Here is a 20369-nt window from a genome sequence, read left to right on the forward strand (position 1 = left end):
CTCTCTGCAGGTGAGTCACTTCTCCAAGCAGAGAATGGGGGGGTAGATTTCTCTCCTCTGCATGTGCCTCCCTATGGAATGACCTCCCTGCCCCTCTCCACCTTGTACCGGATTGCCTTAAATTCAGGGAGCTCCTCAAGAACCTCCCTTTTCTCCTCTTCTTTTTTGCTCCCTCTACCATGCTAACACTCCCTTGCTCCTGCTCAGCCTGCTGACAGGCTGCCTGGTTGTCCTCTGAGTCTTATAGGACTCCAGGCCCCTTAACCCCCCAACTAGTCCCCCTGCACTTGCCGCCTGGTCCACATTGCTCTACCGCCTGGCAACCCTTTGCACTACCGGGCTGGGATTGCTCTCTGTACAAATCAATCACATTGATGAGAGCATATTTAAGAGTTTGTTGGTTGCATGGTAGAAGGGGAACTGATGGGAGTAATATTTTGCGATTGCTGAGTCATGGGGTGGCAGGAGGCTGCAGCACTAACTGCTGAGCAGTACGGTTTAATCAACAGGTAATGATCATTGCGTGCAATATGCGTCTATTATAAATACAACATGTTTTGGAGGACGCATCAAGCATGGCATGGCATGGCATTCCAGCAGAGGAGGACGCTTTATGAGCTTGTGGGGGGGCAATCTGCATAATGGAGTACACATCAGATGGAAATACAGTAGGTAACAAATGAAGGCAGTGGAACGGGGCCTGGCCTCAGATCCTGCCCAAAGTCAGATGAAACGTGAGGACCCACTCAGACCCGGGGACTTGTGTCTAGTAGCCCACCGGGTCCTAGTCGCAGGCAATACCCAATGACTGCTGCAGATGTGCGACTGGGTCTAGGAGGCAAGTGGGAGCTCGCAGACCCACAAATGCTTGCCTAGGGAATGACCCTTCGGTCTAGGCAACAAGGCCGCTGGCCAGGCCCAGTGGGCACTTTGGTTTGTGGCAGGACCCAGTGCATAAACAGACTATGCCACGGGCAAAATAGCTGCTAGCACATGAACCTGTATTGGAGACAAAGGCACAGGCTAAGCCTAGTAAGCCCATCGGGTGTTTTGTGGATACCATGGCAAGCAATAATACATGGGTAGTGTATGCTGACGGCTCAGTTATGTTTTAAGAATCAGAATTGGTGAATTTCTGGATTTTCATTGCAGCCATAAGGATATTCTGCTACTAAATATATTTAAAAAAGGAGGTCAAAAGAGATCTGAGTTTTCGCCACAGGATTCAAGGAGAAGGCACTAAAAGGGGATGCAGCTTCCGGGCTCGGAGAGGCTGCTTCCGAGGAATTATGGATGGTCTACAATCGGGGCACTGCATTCCCCCTCGAGGCAATAGGAACCAGGTTGGGGAGAAATCACGCACTCCTTGTAGTCATGGTGTTACCTTTTAGGTGTATAATCCATTTGGTCAAAGTCACAGACACCACAGCGCCACCTGGTATGCATAACTGGAAGTTCACGTTCAGTTCAGAGCCACATCAGCAAAGCATTGTGGGTTTGCAAATTAGCCCGAATACAAGCCTTTTGCTCCAGAAAAATGTCTTAGACAGTGGTGCTACTGTATACATTGCTTAATAAACCCAAGACAGACGTTTATCAAGACTGCAGGCAACTACAAACCTGGTCTCACCCTTATTAGGGATCAACAGTGTAGTCTGGCAGTTGGAGCATTGAGGCACGTTTAACAAACACCAGCAAACATATGGTGGTGTTAAAACTGCTTGGGGAAAATACTTCACCTGAAGTGTGAAACTATTGCTTAGGTTTTGGGCAGTAACAAATGGGCCAGACAGAAGCTTATACAGCCCCTGCTAAGCCAAATAAGCTTCCCTTCCTGTGTGGCTCAATTACAACCTTATAAAACAGGACGCTATTCACTTAACGTTCCCGATTTGAAACACATATGTTCAAATGGCAGTATGTACAAGAAAACAATATGCTTCAGACCAGATACAGAGCAAGTATATAGAGGTTCTGTACAATAGCAAAGGTTGTGGAAGAACTTGACCAGGAGGAATTGAACACAATGGTCCAGGGACCAGGCATGAGACATTACTGAATCTGAGAGGACGGGAGGTGTTCACAGCATGTTAGCAGGGGGACCCAAGAGATCCAGATTAGAAGACAGGAGGGAATGGACCAGGGGAGCGGTGTAGTGAGAAGGTTGGAGATGGGAATGTCTGAGGAGATGAGAGCATCCAAGGTATGTCCAGCAGTGTGCGTTGGACCAGAGGGATGAATGGTGAGGGAAAGAATGTTGCAGAGATTGCGGAAGAGTACAGTGGCTGCCTCAGGAGAATCAAGGTGAATATTGTAGTCACCGAGGAGAAGTTTGGAGGTAGAGGCAAGAAGGAAAGAGGTCAGGTCAGACCAGAGAGGAAGAGGGCGACCGGACCATAGGTCCTGTAGATGGTGGCGAGAGTCCGCGAAAGGGTTGGAGAGATACCGAACCTGCAGACGACGCATTCAAAGGAGGAGTAGGATTTATTGGGAATGATAGTAGCATGGATCCAGTCAGGGAAGGTCAAGGCCACTCTGTCTCCAGACCGGATAGGCCTGGGCTTGGAGAGGATCTTGTACCCTCAGGCAGAAAGCAGTGACAGAGCTGGCAGTGAACTACATCTCAGTGAGGACGAGAACATCCAGATCAAAGTTTTCGTGAAGGAGATATATATCAGAAGAGTGTTAGACGGCAGAGTGAAATGGGAGGCTAGCTAGGTGGACCTGGTTATCACCTTTCAAGGTCTTCAGATAAGGGGTACAGGGACATGGTACACCCATCAGAGGTGAAGAAGGGGCAAGGGGGGTGGCCGCCAGAGGAGTGGCGGGAGAAGGGAGGAAGTTGAGAGATGAAAAATGCCTAACAAGAAGGAGAAGGTTGGGCAGAGAGCCCGGGGCCATGACACTGTCATTGTGATAGACATTAAAGAACTTAGAGGATGAGAAGCCCGCCAAGAGTACTTCCCATCTAGTGTCTCGATTAATGGGAGACGAGGCAAGAGGACGGAGACCATATGTGGAGTCCATAGGTCCGGGGAGGGAGCAATGACGAGGAAGTCAGTGACAGTCGACCTGGAAGAAGCGTTGACGTAGGTGACAGTGATGGGAAGGCCTTGGATTGGAGACAAGGAGATCTTTTTTGAACTTTCTCCTTCCAGGCTTCGAGAGGGAGGTAGGATAGGTGATAGAGTAGAAGTTGGAGTAAATAGGTGAGATGGAGAGCACCATGGATGGAGAGAGAGAGCAGAGAGATGGAAAGAGAGAGGGGGTGAGACAGAGAACTGCACAAAGCACTAGAACTGCACAAAGCCTAGCAGCAGACAGACGACGATAGACAGGAGCAGACAGTGTCCTTTCCGGACTCTTTAGGACCAGATCGGGCCAGTCAGGCCCTCCTTCCAACGGGACAAATGCATAGATGCAGCGGGCGAAGGCCTTTGGTTCTTAAGTCAATAATGTCTTCGTAGGTAGATTTTCCCTCCAGTGAAGCCCTCCCGGGAGGAGACAGAGTACTTTGTCAGTGGTGACCAGAGTGCTTTGTCAGTGTTCTGCCACCAGTGTCAGAAGGAAGGGACCATTCGACTCATCAGGTTGCCTTGAACCCAGAAGCAGCCCGATCAAGAGTGCCTACAATCCTGGCAGACCAGGTGGGGCCAGAGCCCACAGCCACCGTCCTCAGTAAGGGCTAATAGAGCTTGTGTCTCCTTCAACTTGTCGTTGGGTCTGCAAAGAGGGCACCAGGGTGCCACAACAGTTAGACCTGTGGGGGTCTTCTTTCCTCAGCTCTAACTTAAGGCATGTGCTTACTCAGCATTCCACTTCACATCTTTGCTGCCCAAGGCTCCTGGCTCTTCGTCTTGCTGTCCCTCCTGCAGTGGAAGCCTCCAGCTCTCACCCAGCCCCCTTCCCTGTAGCTTGCTCAAGGTGCCGCTACTTCTCTGGGCATCCCCCAATGACTTCCATGGCCGAGGGTTGGTGAAGCGCTCACTCTCCAGAGCTTATCCTAAGAGGGAGAGGTCCTACCACTCGCCAGGCAATCACAGCTCACTCACTGCTCAAGGCCTTTCCTCCACGGTGGTGTCCCTTGTTGCGCTGGCGACAATAGGACAAGGCCTGCTCCTCAGGTGCTGCACCCTCTCTCTCTCTCTCTCTCTCTCTCTCTCTCTCTCTCTCTCTCTCTCTCTCTCTCTCTCCCAGAGCCCCAGAGAAAATGCAAGCAGGTCTGCCAGATCCTCCAAAGCTGCTCTTGCACCCTTGGTGCGGACCGCTGCTCCATGCCTAAATCGCTGCGATCTCTCGCTTCACCGCTGCAGAACCAGCCTCCATGTTGGCATCAGGCGGCTCATGCGACTAACGGCCTCTGCACTTACCGGCAGCTCACAGGAGCCATCAGTCTCTCCTCAGCTGCCCCTCACCACAACAGCAGCCGATGAAACAGTTCCTCAATGGAATTGAGGACCCACTGGCCATCCATTCGGCCTTCCACTCACTTCAACTATACAGAGGCAGACGCCATGTTGGCATTAGGCAACCCATGTGGCTAACAGCTTCTGTTCTCACTGGCAGCTCACGCGCGCCATCTGGGTCTCCCTTCAGCTTTCCCTCACCACCACACCATTCGATAGTTCCTCGATGGAATTGAGGATTCACTGGTCTTCCACTCAGTCAAAGGAGAAGGGTCAATGGAGCTGTTCGATGTCCTCTCCGTCAGCCATCTTGGCATCTAGTAGAGTTCAAGTGAATCTGGGCATGGAAAGAGGAGGACTGAAAATGAAAAGATGCATAGGGTGGTCCAGAAACAGAGTGGAGAGGGTCCTGGGTCAGAGGTGGAGCAAAGGGGAGTACCGAGAGCTTGTGCCCCACAGATAAGGAGTGGGGGTACAAGCTTCTGTGGTCATTTGTAAATGAGGGTTAGGAATTTGAAAAAGGCCCGGTTGCACAGAGATTGAGCCAGCATGGAGGCAGTGAAGTGGGAGCGGTTTGAAAAGGATGCAGGTTGCCAAGTTGAGGATCTTGTCTAGTGAATTGAAGGACTAGAGTGGGGGTAGTAGTAATGAAGTAGTAGTAATTAAGTGAGGGAGGTTGAGATCACTGGGGGAGAGAGTATCAGGCAGGAATAAGATGGGTGAGGGAAGATGGTCAGAGGTAATGCAAGCAGGTAGGTAGATTTCTTTAGCATCAGACATCCAGTGGGGTGTAGCAAAATTAATAAAACATCAACAAAGAGGTGGCAGAGAAATCAAAGGAGAAAAAGCAGCGAGGGGACCAGCTCTAGCAGAGGGAAGCAGATGAAAAGAAATGTGGTAGGAGATCCAAAACGAGAAGATTAAAGAGATTTCCGGTGGCCACAGTAGGTAGGCAAAAGAAATGAGGTGTCCAAAGGAGGAGGTGTAGAGGGCAAAGAGTAAAGGGCCAAGGATGGAGTTTTAGTGCAGAGAGGGGTAGGTCAGGAGAGAGGTGCCTATATTCCAGGGGATGTCGAAGTAATTTTTGCAGAGTTTGGAAGAAATCCAGTTGAGCACCTTGGCCCGATTGCTGAGATCAGAGAGAGTTTGAAGGGGTGGTTCGCCGTGTTTGAGTTAGCCAAGCGCTCAAGAAGAATTATAATAGAGTGAGGTTTATAGGGGTAAGCAGAGGTCCAAAGTGCAGAGACCCCAGTAAAGGCTGTTTCAGTAGAGTAACTTCTATGGACGCCTATTGTCAAGAGCAATGTAGGGTACTGGTGTCAAGGTGTGGGTAGATCCTCTTAGAGTCGTTGAAGGGTTTAAAGCAGTGAGGTATGCTGGTAGTTAATGCTTTGTTGGGTCAGCGGAGGGCTAAGCTTTGGTGGTACAGTAGCTACCTTGAAGCAGGCATGAAAGATTATAGAAGAGAAAGAGGTCACGTGGCGCCAACCTCCTGTCAATCACTACTAAACTGTTGGTGCCTTCCTGGTTTACTGTCCTTTCCCCTACTTAAGGAGCCCTCCAGCCTATTTTCCTTTGCAGTTGGTGAGCAGATGCAAGTGGATTCAGGTCATGTGGCCTAAGCACCGCCCAACTTCTTAGCCCTGCCTCTTGCTTTCTGCTCTTAATTCTTAGATCAAGTGCATCTCTCGCCCCGGGTGTCCTTAGTGAAGGGCAGATGAAGAAGAAGGAAACTTCTCTTTGGACCTCTTCAGACTGGGAGGACCCAGGGCACGAACCCCCTGCTCAGACAACAGGTAATCACATGCTGACCTGTATTTCCCTCTACCTCCACACCATCACCACTCCTCGAAGGCATCGACTCTGCAATGGAGTAAACTCTGCCACATCTGCCTCAAGCCCACCAGCACCCCCTCACCATCCACACCACAGAGGTTGATGCTCGCCAGTGTCCGCTTTGGGATCCTTGAACCTCTTTTCGTCCTTGAGATACAGCCTGGAATCGGGTGTGAGTGTAAGTATAATTCCCATTTCCTCAACTGTAGACGTCTTATTTTGCGGACACAATTAAATATGTTGCCCCTGAAGTGTCGTACCAAATAGTGAACGTTGACCCCGTAAAATGCTGCGTGTGTGGGTTGGCAGCAACAGAGGATCCCTGCCATTTCCTGCTAATTTGTAATTGGTATCTAGATTTGCGAAGGCTCTTTTTCTTGAAAAATGGTATCCAGGTTTGTGAGGGGTGCCTTGTATTTTATTTGGAATTGTATGGACATACATTTTATTTTTAATATGTGCAGCTATATATGTGCTACTTTTATGCCGGCGACACCCAGATCCTGATCCGTCTAGATCTCGATCGGGAGAGGGTGTCGTTGTGTCTTCAACAGTGCCTGGCGGCCGTGGGGGAGTGGATGAACGACAATTGGCTAAAGTTGAATGGTGACAAGACAGAGGTATTGGTGGTAGGGTCCCCTCCTGATCCTTCACCCTGGGTGTCTTCCTTCTGGCCCGCTTCTCTGGACCTTCTTCCTGTTCCTGTGGTGAAGGTGAAAAACTGAGGTGTAATCCTGTCATTGTCCTTGTCCATGGATGCTCAAGTAGCAACAGTTTGTCAAACTGGCCATTTCCAGCTTAAAGGTCTAAACAAAGTGCTTTCTCTGCTGCCGGTTACTCTTCGTCCACCAGTTGTCGCAGCTATGGTGTTGAGTCGGATGAACTACTGCAATTCCCTTTACCTGGCACAGCCGAAAGGAGTAGTCCAGCTACTACAACACCTACAAATCTTGCCGCGCGTGTGGCAACAGGGTCCCCTAATGGCACCCACATTTCTCTGGTCCTGCAGCCTTTGCACTAGCTTCCGGTGGCCCAGTGCATTGGATTCAAGGTGCTCTGTATCGTCCACCGGGCGCTGCATGACCAGGGAGCAGAATATCTTTGTTCGAAGTTTACCCGCTATGTCCCCAAGCACTGTTACGTTCTGCTTCAGCTGATCTGCTTTGTGTGCCGTCTTTTCGGCGTGCCCGCATAGGTGGTACAGCCTTTTCGATAGCGGCAGCCCAGCTTTGGAACAAGCTGCCAATTGCGATTAAGAAATTGTTTAATAATCTGGACTTTAGAAGGGCGGTAAAAACATATTTGTTATACTGTGCACAGATCTTGGTTTACTACCTTCCAAAGTTCCCCAACATAACTATGCGAGACTGGCTTTCATACTATGGTGGGAACATTTTGTATTTTTAATTGGGGTTGGAAGGGAGGGGGGAAATGTGTTGAGTTTGGGTGTTGCTAAGGGATGTTTTAAAATTTGTTTAGGTGATGGGTGTTATTCAGTGCTTTAAGTGGCCTGTACACTCGAGCCAGAGCTCTTAGGTGGCGTGGCCTGGAGTCGGTGTTGCAATTAGGAGACCTGAATGCTGCCTGTTAGGCCATGACCCCATTAGAGCCCGGCTCGATTTTGCAAAAGGGCAGGGGCAGTGGCCTAACAGGCAACATTCAGGTCAGGTAGGTGTTTCTTTGTCTTTTAATTGCGGCGCTGACCCACGGCCAGGCCCCCCTTTCACTGGCGATGCAGGGATCAACACCCTCTCACCGGCGGTGATGATCCCTGCATCTCAAATGAAAGGGGTGCCTGGCAAGGGGTCGGAGAAGCAATGCAAAGCTAGGCTTTTTGTTGTAAAGCCTGAAGTTCTTGCTTACATGAGAGAGCTTCAGACTTTACAAAACAAGCCTTGCCTGCTGCCAGCCTGGTAGGCTGGGGTTAGCAGGGGACTTCATGGGCCCCGGCATAGCCCTGTCTCAAACACAATTTACGGAGCCTGCTGGGGCTCAGCCTGGGCTAGCCGCGGCCCACTTAAAGCCCTGATGTTCATGTTGATTTATGATGCCGTTTGTTTTATTGTATTTAATGCTTACACATTGTTAATGGAGAAATCTGAGTTTAGTAAAATGCATATATACCAAGACCTGGCTAACACCCACCTCCACCCACCATCCTAGACGTCCTGGTCTCAGATGGCTATAGCATCCAACACAGAGACTGGACAAACAAGACAGCACAGGCCTTGCCGTCATTCACAAGACCTCATGGCCCTGAACCAGACTTGACATCGACAAAACTGGCTCCTTCGAAGCCCTCGTCTGCCACTTCCCACTCTCACTTTAACTTTCCAGCTCATCTACAGACCACCCAGACCCAACACTGCCTTCATCAGAGACTTCACCGACTTGGTCACCACCATACCCCTCACACATGCCAACAACATCTTCCTAGTGACTTCAACCTCCCGGGTAACAAGGCCACCAAACCATTAAAGGAAGCTGTCCTTGGCCTTCTCGACACACTCAGCCTCGCAAAGCACATGAAAGACTCAACGCAACAGAAAGGTGACACCCTTGACCTAATCACTGCACTGCCTTCCCTGCACTACAGCTCTCCGCTCCCGTTTGACTGTTCTGACCACCTGGCTGTGCCTTTCAACATCCAGCACCACCCTAGTCAAACACTCCGAGCAAAAACCCATCAGACATCCAGCACCACCCCAGTCAAACACTATGAGCAAAAACCCATCAGACAAAGCTTCAGGTCCTTCAAGAACTTCCCGGTGGAAGCCCTCACGGAAGACCTCGCAACCTTCACCTCACATGAACCGTACACCCCCCACCGAACTGTGACTCATTACTGGAAGCACTCAACACCACCCTCTCAGCCTCCATCGACGACACACGCCTCTGAAACAACACACCTGCAAACCGAAACCGTCAACAACATGGTACACGCAAGAACTCCAAGCATTGCCCGGTATAAGAAAAAACATGGATCTTCTACAACTCTGGTGTTGGTGGCCTACAAAGAAGAAAGACCTTGCTGAGTATGTAGCCTCTTGTGCCATCTGTGCTCAATGTAAGAGCGTTCCTTCTAAACCGGTTGGTCTGCTACAACCGCTTCCCATTCCGGACCGTCCTTGGACAATGATCTCTATCGATTTATTTGTAGAATTGCCTCCTGTAAGAGGGTATGATACCATTTGGGTGGTCATTGATTACCTCACAAAGATGACCCTGTTTGTCGCTTGTCAAGGGCTCTCCTCTGCTCCTGTTTTGGCAGATTTGTTCTTAAAGAACGTGTTCCAGTTCTTTGGGCTTCCTTCTATTATCATTACTGATAGTGGGTCACAGTTTACGTCTCACTTTTGGAGGTCTCTCACTGCATCTTTTGGCATAGATGAAAGATATTAGAGCGCTTACCTTCCTCAAATTGAAGGCCAAACGGAGTGCTTAAATGCCACCCTAGAGCAATATTTACGATGTCTAACGTTACAACATCAGGATTCATGTCTTTCTGTCTTGGTCATGGCAGAATTTGCGTACAACAATTCCCTACACAGGTCAACCTGCTCCTTGCCCTTTTTGGTCTGCATCCTCGTTCTCTTCCATTGTCCTCTACGGTACAGTCTAACAACCCAGCGGCACGGTCCTGCATCAACAATCTGGCAGACCTACATGTGGACATAAGGCGGCCTCCAGATACAAGAGAACCCCTGGTGCAGCTCCAGAACCGCATCCGACCTGGCACTCCTCAAGGAACTCCGAGCAACCCGCCGACAACTAATCAACACAGTCAAGTCCTCCTACTATCAGAACACCATAGCAGAAGCCGACAAGACAAGCAAAGGCCTCTTCGAGGCAGCCAAGCATTGCATCAACCTGCAACCTGACCCTGCCATACCACACACGATCTAAACATCCACCGCCATCAACACCTCCTTCATGGACAAAAATCAGCAAGATTCACCAGCATGCAGACCCCAGCTCTGCATCCACAGACACCTCATGTCCCACCTCGTGAAATCTCCTCACCCTGGACAACATTCAAGACACTCTCTACAGGGGACCTGGTAGAAACCCTGGCTGCCCTCAAAGCCACATCATATACAGATGACATCCTCCCAGCATCCATCCATCCTCAAGACCCTTCCCGCAGAAGCTCGCCTACCCTACCTGGAGATAGTGAACAGCTCCCTAACTCAAGGCACCTGCCCATCAACCCTAAAGACAGGACAAATTCTCCCTCTACTAAAGAATACAACTCTGGATCCCGGCAACCTAAGTAACTATTGCCCCATCACCCATCTTCACTTCCTAGGTAAGATCTTTGAGAAGGTGGTAGCCGTTCAACAGCAGAAACACACCGACACAATCTCCTCCAAACATACCAATCTGGGTTCAGACCCATATGCAGCACAGAGACGGCAACCATACAGGTGGTCAACAACACCCTCAACATCCTTGACAACAGCCACCCCTACATCCTGGCTCTGCTTGACCTCTCGGGCTGCTTGCAACACTAGTTCAAGTCCTACCTCACAAAAAGGCAGCAGTTTGTTCAAACGTACTCCTTTGGATCGCCAATGCTACCCATCACCTGTGAAGTGCCAATGATCTCCATTCGATACATGGAGCTGCTGGGAGTCCTCCTATCCACACAAAACCCTTGCACCCACCAATATGCCGACGACACACAGCTATACCTCAAGATAGACTATCAAGGACATACACATGCTCAAAACCTGCCTCTCGCTGATCCAGTCTTGGATGTCCAGTGCATACTTGAAGCTCAAGCCCTCCAAGACCGAATTCCTACTCCTCACCAACACCACAGAACACCCAGACATACAGACCTGGCCATCAACCATGAACACGGAGGGCTTCACACCTGAGCTTACCTCCTGTGCCAAATCCCTCAGGCGCCACATCAACGAACACCTCTCTTTTAAGACACCCACAGCTAAGAAAATTCAGATAACTTGGTATCAGCTCTCCCTCCTGTGGAAAGTTAAGCTCTTCCTCTCCCATGACAGCTTTAGATTCCCCAATCAAGCACTGGTCCTAACCCACCTGGGTGGGGGCATTGCCCTACCCAAAGGCTTCCCGTCGTCCTCCGTTGTGCCCCTGAGAAGTGTCCTACATGTGGCCGCTTCTCCAGCCTCCAGGGTACACAGAGCCTCCCGTCCCACCATTTGGCCACTTCATATTTGCACTGCGCCCTACTACCCAATTCCCCTCTATTGAGGTTTCAAAGAATATCCCCAAACCCCCTCATACCTGATCCTGGAGAAGCTCCAGCACTGAATGAAGTGTTGCAAATCCAAACATACAATCTCACCAACACCATGTCCGTGGTACCTTAGACGGTCCCACGTCCACATCCACCATCCCTTTCAACCCCTTCATGATCGTCCCGGACCCTTTCATGGACCATCCCATGGCGGACCTTGGTGTAGTTCCAGCGCTGTATGAAGTGTCGTGCTGCGTCCCGGGCTGCCTTTCCGTGGATTACCACGCCAATGTCTCTCCAGGGCATCCTGGGATTCCTGACTCGGTCAATGAAATCTGCAAAAAACATACACCATTAATAAAGTGGTGTGCAGTGTGGCACCAGCATGAACGGGAACTCAAAAGCAATGCATAGTGTGGACAGGTCCAATTATGGGTAAGTAGGGAAAGCACCAGATGAGAAGAACTATCAGTCTTTCAAAAGCCAAATTTGTAAGCGGTTTAAAACAAAATCCTAGTGACCTTTATATATAAAGCTGAATATGTGTGTGCGTCTAGGTTTGTCCGGCTATACAAATCCACACCGTTGAACCCACTGCTACCAAATTTTGCATGAATTCCTCATTTGTCTGGGTCAAGATTGTAGTCTATGTTTGGATGCAAAGAATGCACTCCGTAGGCACCCTGATTTAGTGATGCTCACCCCGATTCACTACAGTAGGTACTAGGAGGCAACATTTGGAAAAGTGTCTGAAGTAAAATGTTCGATGTGTTGGTTATTTCTTTGAAATGTATTACTTCTCTATACAGTTCAAAAGTGTTTATTAAAGCATTTTCAAAAAGGGAATTAAAAACAAATGAATTTACATTTACAATTTACATTTTTTTAATACACTCCAAATATGGGAGATGGCAAGGTTACATGTTCATTCACGAGAAGAGAGCACAATCAATCAATCTTTCTTGGACATTTTGTCAAATGTGCTGAAGCCATTGAGTGACTGGAACATGCCGCACAAAAAAACAAATATCACTTGGTAAAGCTCCATCTGATGCAAAGCGAAAATCAATATCAAGAGCTTCTGAAGCACAAAAAATAGCAGCACGACTTGCCGACCAGAGGACAAGAGCAACGTTCTCCAGGGCACATGAGACACCAGAGCAAACTGAAGCAAGACTTGCCAACCAGAGGACAAGAGCAACATCCTCCAGGGCACATGAGACACCAGAGCAAACTGAAGCAAGACTTGCCAACCAGAGGACAAGAGCAACATCCTCCAGGGCACATGAGACAGCAGAGCAAACTGAAGCAAGACTTGCCAACCCGAGGACAAGAGCAACATCCTCCAGGGCAACTGAGATGCCAGAGCAAACTGAAGCAAGACTTGCCAACCCGAGGACAAGAGCAACATCCTCCAGGGCACATGAGACACCAGAGCAAACTGAAGCAAGACTTGCCAACCAGAGGACAAGAGCAACATCCTCCAGGGCACATGAGACAGCAGAGCAAACTGAAGCAAGACTTGCCAACCCGAGGACAAGAGCAACATCCTCCAGGGCAACTGAGATGCCAGAGCAAACTGAAGCAAGACTTGCCAACCCGAGGACAAGAGCAACATCCTCCAGGGCACACGAGACACACATGAGACACCAGAGCAAACTGAAGCAAGACTTGCCAACCAGAGGACAAGAGCAACATCCTCCAGGGCACATGAGACACCAGAGCAAACTGAAGCAAGACTTGCCAACCAGAGGACAAGAGCAACATCCTCCAGGGCACATGAGACACCAGAGCAAACTGAAGCAAGACTTGCCAACCAGAGGACAAGAGCAACATCCTCCAGGGCACATGAGACACCAGAGCAAACTGAAGCAAGACTTGCCGACAAGAGGGCAAGAGCAACATCCTCCAGGGCACATGAGACACCAGAGCAAACTGAAGCAAGACTTGCCAACCCGAGGACAAGAGCAACATCCTCCAGGGCAACTGAGATGCCAGAGCAAACTGAAGCAAGACTTGCCAACCCGAGGACAAGAGCAACATCCTCCAGGGCAACTGAGATGCCAGAGCAAACTGAAGCAAGACTTGCCAACCCGAGGACAAGAGCAACATCCTCCAGGGCACATGAGACACCAGAGCAAACTGAAGCAAGACTTGCCAACCCGAGGACAAGAGCAACATCCTCCAGGGCAACTGAGATGCCAGAGCAAACTGAAGCAAGACTTGCCAACCCGAGGACAAGAGCAACATCCTCCAGGGCACATGAGACACCAGAGCAAACTGAAGCAAGACTTGCCGGCATGAGGGCAAGAGCAACATCCTCCAGGGCACATGAGACACCAGAGCAAACTGAAGCAAGACTTGCCAACCAGAGGACAAGAGCAACATCCTCCAGGGCACATGAGACACCACTCTATCAGGACACGGGTAACGCCGAATACACCAGCTAGTATAAAACAATGTGACCAAAGAGGAGTGCAGGGATTAAGTCTGTACAATAGTTCATTCGTGCCCAAGAGAACCTTCGCTGTATTGTACTCAGATTGGAGTACATTATTCTGTATATTATATGTTGGCATTCTGTTCACAAGTTGCCCAGTTATCCTTGAGTCTTCGATCTGTCCGACTTCTACTCTCCACTGCATGACATTTAGTCATGCCACCTATGTTTTTAATCACAGCCCCCACCCCCTAGCCTTTATTAAAAAAAAGGGCAACACTGTTTAGTTATTGTAGGAGAATCATGACGTTCGAAGAACTCCATGTTATTTTCACCCAGGTTTTCAATATGGGTCGAGTTCATAGATGCAATATATGTATTTGCCTTTGCTATGTACATGTTGTGGGTGGCAATAGGTCCTATCCACCCGAGTGCTCAAGATAAGTGGCAGCATGTTCTATTTCATTCCGTAAAAAATCAAGCTAGTAACCCCAGGAATATAATGTAATGGAGGTGGGGTGGGAGTGGGTAGTACACAGGTGTTCACATGAAGTGTTCAGAGCAGTTGCATCCTTACACAGTGACAGAAGGAAATGTTCTGCCGGTCCGTTTCCTTATTTTCCGCTGTGACGAAGTCAGAGGGTCGACCGTGCATTCTCTCCCATCTGCCTGATTGGACCCGATACGCACCCCGGCCGGACCAGCTAATCGTCCTGAATATTATCTGGTGCAAGGCGAAGAATTACTGCACAAGAAGGTGATGCCCTTTCAGAATTAGCCCACAGGACTCAAAAACCTTACCAGAGAATCCCTCTAAATCATACCCAGGATATCAGGTGGACCAGCCCAGAACTATTCCCTAACCCCCTGAGAAAGGAACTAGCTAGGATCTACCAAGGCCCAAAGAAAGGGGGGGAAAAAAGGGGGAGAAAAAACTGTATCTTCCAAGATAAACCAGGGATTCAGAGGGACCTATGCCATGGGGAATACCAGCACATTTAGAGAGACCGCAGAGAACAGGCGTGGATGCTTTATGTGCAAGACACAACACATGTTAGCTCCTTTCCAGCAGAAGTGCTTGTAAAGAAGAAAATACTTCCGGCCCTCTGCATCTGCAGCATTTAAGGAGCAAAATGCGTCCTTCACTCTTCCTAAGAGGAAAAACTATTTTTCTCAAGTGGAATAGGTTTTCCTTTCCCTTAAAATGGCTTATCAAACACCAGAAACCAACAAAACAGCATTCTGTGTAGGGGAACAGCCAATAAGCAAAGCAAGAGCAGAGCAGCAAGCAGACATCAGCTCCTGCACTGGAGACCAACTAAAAGAAATCCAAAATGCCATCAAGCCTTTTAAATACATTCTTACCATGATTTGGAACAGGAAGCTAATTAAATAATCAATTCAAAGGTTTGCCTCAGCCAATGGTAGTACAGTGAGGGCTTTAAAACAGAGGCTTCTAAGAAACACAGACTGTTTTTTGTGTTGGGACCCGGGGGGTTTTGCTTAGAAAGCAAGTGACCACCACAGCAGGGGAGTCTGTTGAGCCCAGAAAAGGGGTGTGCTCCAGTGAGGAAGAGGCGAGCCCACGGGCCCGGATGAGGAGTGGGCTGCAGTGATAACGGAGAGTCATGAGCTGGAACAACAGTGGGCTGCAGCGAGAAAGGGGGGCCAGGAGCCCCAGAAGGAGAGGTGAGGCCAAGTGAGTGGGAGGAAAGGCCAAAAAAAGTGCATGCTACAGTGAAAACTGAGCAAGAGTGACTTAGATAACCAAGAGAGGGGAAGTGTAAAAGGGGGGGGGGGAGATCCTCATTGCCCTGGAAGAGGGGGAACAAGTAATGGATAGAAGGAGAGGGCTTTTGGGACACTTGAAAATGGGGAGGAAGATTTAGCTCCAGCAATCACTACGCAGGATACCTCCCCGTCTCGAACCTTCTGTAGTGCACCTTCTAGTTTCCAATCAGGTGTCATCTCAAGTTCAAGGACTACGTTTCCCCAAGAACATTGTTACTGCTCTTCTGATCTAACTTTCATGCAACCATCTTGTGTTTTACTTTTGATTCATACAACGCGTTAACCTTATTCTGGTGTCAGCCTGTGACTGTCTGACCTACCATCAATCATTTTCCACTAATATTTTCGGACTGAAGTTCTAGGAGTAAATGAACCCAGTTCTAGAACATGGGAGAGGAGCTCTTTGGGGAACATTGAAGAAAACAACTGGAACACGACAATCTGAGTTCACAAGCTTGCCTCATACAAAAAGCCGAGTTTTCTAAGGATTTATTTTTATTCTAAATTTCAATAAATATCAAATGTTTCTTGTTTAATTCATTTTTGCACAACCGATTTTGGGTCCAAGAGACCCTTTATTGATTGCTGAAAAAATAAAAAGACGTAAACAATCATTGTGAATTATAACATCTTTTAAACCAGCCAGATTGCCTTATGGAGGATACTTTCAGCATAGACCAGTGTCTAATCATTGTGGATCATGTAAGGAAGGCGTGGTATCAACAGTAAGAGACCCAAGTGACCACAGTTCAAGGTTGTCTATTGAACTTTAATAATACACGCCCATCTAATCGTAAATCTCAAGCTACGACCATCAAATAATAAAAATGCAGTCCTAGTGGAGTCTCGTCAAAATAAAAGGCCCTGTACTAATAAACCTATTGCCAAACCTTACCACTAAACATGCATAGTGAGCGGCAGTGTTCATGAAAAAGAAAGAAGTGTTCACAAAATTATGTGTCAGGATGTTCATGCCGTTGGCCTCCCTTCCCCATGATTTCAGCACTGGACAAGGCAGTTCACTCAAGCAAAGCACACTCTCTGGCTTCTTCAGCATGAGGACACAGTTCCATTACCAGCATCAGGGACTTCTGTGATGCAAGTCTCTTTGCTTTTCCAAAGTCTCTTGACTGAGAGGGCCTGACGTACAAGAAAAAAATAAACACAAAGTTCCTCTCCTCTTTCGAGTGTTCAATTCGTGTGTCTCACCCTGGATCGCGCTCAGCCAGGCTCAGATCCTTTGTTCGTCACAATTAGTCTCCCTCAGAACAATTGCAGCATGCATTCAACTAGCGAAGACTTTCGAATGTTCACGGGATTCAGCTTGATCCATTACAGGACCACTTTGATCTCAAATTTCCCCTTTCAATAGTTGGCAATTAATTGGATACCTGACAGAGACCTTCTAGTGAGCACCCACGTGGCACTGGACCACTCGGTCTATGGTATCTTACTTATCCTCCCAAAGTTGAATCACTCCTCTGGTTTTCAAATTATATTCACGTTGTTCGTCAAATAAGTTTCACACGCAATTCTCTTTAGAAGGTTTGTTCAGCTTTAGTTCCCAGTCTCAGGGTTCTTACTTTCCAAGGTTCGCGAAAGTAACAGTGTGAAAAGGTCAAGGGCACTTCCCTCCTTGCAACCCTCTCTGGTCTCGCCGTCTTTCTCCTCGCATTAAACTGCCATCCTGGAACCGCCGTTTCCTCATGTGCTTTGCCTCGCTCAGAGTGTGCTTTCGTGCTCCGCCTTTTATCCGTGTTGGGAAGTGTGATGGTAGTCAGGTGTGTGTAATGATCAGTAATTGCCTGACTTTGTCGGACCATTGTATTGGGACATGTCAGGGATACGGCTCTGATATTAGTCCGTTTTTGCTCACGGTGATCTGTCCATGAGAAAGTGTTTGTGTAGGGAAAGGGGGCGGGAGGTTAGTTCCTAGGTATCCTACCTGGTAGGATGGGGAAAAGGTTATTGGGAAGGGGATACCACATCGCACCTTCCGCTATCCCACTTCCACTCCCCGAAGGACCCCTCATCCAGGTGATCCTCCCACACTGGTCCATCCCCAAGAACTGGATGACAAAAAAGCGATGGCTGTGTTCTGGTCCCCTGGATGACAAATCCTCTGGAACTAGTGGGTGAGACACCTTCAGGTTTTTCACAATAACAAGACAGCAACATTCATTTGTCGATGGATAGTATGCATCGTTTTGCTGCCTTTAAAATATGTAATTTTTTGCATTGTATCTAAACATAGATGAAAGACTACAAGTAATGAACACAGCCTGCATGAATCACAGTCACAGAAAACAGACTACACTTGATCTTCTATACAAATTGAACAATTGATCCCCAAAAATGACTTTTGAAATAAGAGTATTGAACAAAAAAGATTGCGTTTGTCTGTTCATTTATACTAATAGGAAACTCAGATTTGAGCAGATACATTCAATACAGTGCTTAGGTAATTAATCTCGTTGATGAGAATATATTTTGCCAATTTTAAAGACGAGCTTGTAATTGTGATTATGGTGCGTTTCTGTGCTCGATTTCGTGATAAAATTCTGAATGTGACTATTGTGTTTGACAATGCAGTCTTAATTGTCTGTTTTACCCACTTACAATTTGCATCACTGGCATTTTCAAGCCTAAACCCCATCGCTACTCTGACATGTTGCAAATTCTCTCACTTTGATGGATGGTTTGTCCGGTATTGGGATTCTTCAGAATTTCCTCTTTAATCATGTTGCAAAATCATTGCAAACATGGAAAACATACTTTCTTGGACACAAGTGGAACAATTGTCTGTTCGTCTGAGATTATTAGAAAGAATGAACAGCCTCATATGTTGGAAGCCAAGATTTGATTTAGCCAATACTACACCTTATTTGTTGGTTTCAAATAAATGCCATAATTTGTAAATCGTAATTGGGCACATACTTGCCCCAAAAATTAGCAAAGATTTTATCAAGTCACATTCTCGTGATTCTGCATGGATCAAAGCCTGCATTCTGGTAACAAAGTCTGCTATTTCTTGAGCCACACGTACCCTCTTTTAGAAACACACCATTTTGTATAGTAATATTGAATTAAGTGGGCAAAATGGGTATTCATTTTGATCTGAGATATTGAGAATATTGTAGAGCCGAGATCGATGGAGGATGCATTAATGAGGCATATAAAAGGGAATTTCTATCAATTGTTTTGAGATATAATGAAAATGAAACTTCATTGGTAAAAATATTAAATATGATGTCAACTTTAGGTCCAACTACAGAAATTAGTTTAATGCATTGCAGAAGACTTGACGATGAGCAAAAGACAATGTAGTATTCAGGCGTCCAAACGATAATCCATGTATCTTGCCCAAAATGTTCCACCTTTTCAAATAGTAGTTAAATCAGATTGTTTAATCTCAAATTGACCCAAGAAAATGTCTGCATATTCAATTGCAAAAATAGCACCCAATGATACTCCAAGTATTTTTTTTTTAATAATGCCAGTTATTAATCTTTAAGTAGCTTTTGGTTGAGGCAAGATTTAATACGTGACCAGAAATGTCAGGTGCACCCCTTTGCAATTCTTTAGAGTGAAAGGCCGTTCTGAGTGTCCTTATGCCAAAGTGTTGACAGATGTTTAAATAAAGACTGCTATCAATGGTGCCAGTTATTGTCTCATCTGTCCAGTGATTTAACACCTCCAAGTGGATTACAATCAGTTACTTTTGGACAGAAAGGGCCTTCCCTTGTGTGGGGTGATGTGTGTACATTTTCGATGGATCTTTGCCAGATAGTACTATTTTGGGGTCAGAAAAATAAATCTCAGATGGGAAATGATCCCACATGCGAAAATGTAGTAGGTTGTAGATGACCTAGAAGCTCCAGAAGTTGCTTTCCTTTATTGACGAAGGAGAAGAGCACTAGCCAGATCAATCAACCCGCGCACGGCACCACATTGATCAGAACATTTTGAAAGAAGTTGATGTGTGTCAAAGGAACCTGCAGCGAGTGGTCAGTATAAGAGTGTAGAAGTAGGAGACCATTACACAGGTGGCATTGCTTTTTGGTACAGACATTTATTGGGTGAGCTAATAAAAGAGAAAACTCTGACCCTAGTTCTGAGAGGGGTTTCCCTGCCTCAACGAATAGTAAGGAAATTGCCAGGATATCAGCTGTGAGGGTGTAGGAGTAAGACTCGGACACAGAGGTGGCATGTTGATTGGCAGAGACTTATTAAAATTAAAAACGGGGGCCGAGGGGATGAAATCCTAGCTCGCTCTAACTCTAGGAGGGGTTTCCCTGCCTCAAGAAAACTAGCAAAGGAAAGTGTTGGGATGTCCAACACAAAGTCTGCCGTCCTGTGTCCAAATTGTGATCTATCCATCACAAGCTAAACTCAAAAGGTGAAAATGGAAATACATTTCTCTTAGCTGCCCACCTGCAGCCCTGCTTTTCAGTTGCAAACTAATTTCCAAAGGTGAAGCTCAAGGGTTTGACTCCCTTCCCCGGGGTCTTTTCACGTTCTCGCAAACTGTAGAGAGTCCTGGCTCCCAGGTACTGCGACGAAGAACAGCCTGGATGCCTTTTCCAAGCTGTGTGGAGGGGTCTCAGACCCTTGTGAACAGACCCGGCTTCCAGGTATTGCAATGAAGAAGAACAACCTGGATGCCTTTTCCAAG

At 47.6% G+C, this 20369-nt stretch overlaps 1 protein-coding gene across 5 annotated transcripts in view; it reads right to left on the reverse strand.

Moving 5' to 3' along the window:
- PLD2 (phospholipase D2) overlaps positions 1-20369 on the reverse strand; it is a 730967-nt gene that overhangs the window by 98784 nt on the left and 611814 nt on the right. For all 5 annotated transcript variants that reach the window (XM_069644098.1, XM_069644072.1, XM_069644080.1 and 2 more), the window contains one exon: positions 11680-11798. In XM_069644098.1, the coding sequence (XP_069500199.1) occupies positions 11680-11798 (119 nt within the window). The remainder of the gene's footprint in view (positions 1-11679; positions 11799-20369) is intronic.

The sequence above is a fragment of the Ambystoma mexicanum genome, chromosome 1p (assembly GCF_040938575.1).
Source record: "Ambystoma mexicanum isolate Mex_15411 chromosome 1p, UKY_AmexF1_1, whole genome shotgun sequence".
Classification (NCBI taxonomy): domain Eukaryota; kingdom Metazoa; phylum Chordata; class Amphibia; order Caudata; family Ambystomatidae; genus Ambystoma; species Ambystoma mexicanum.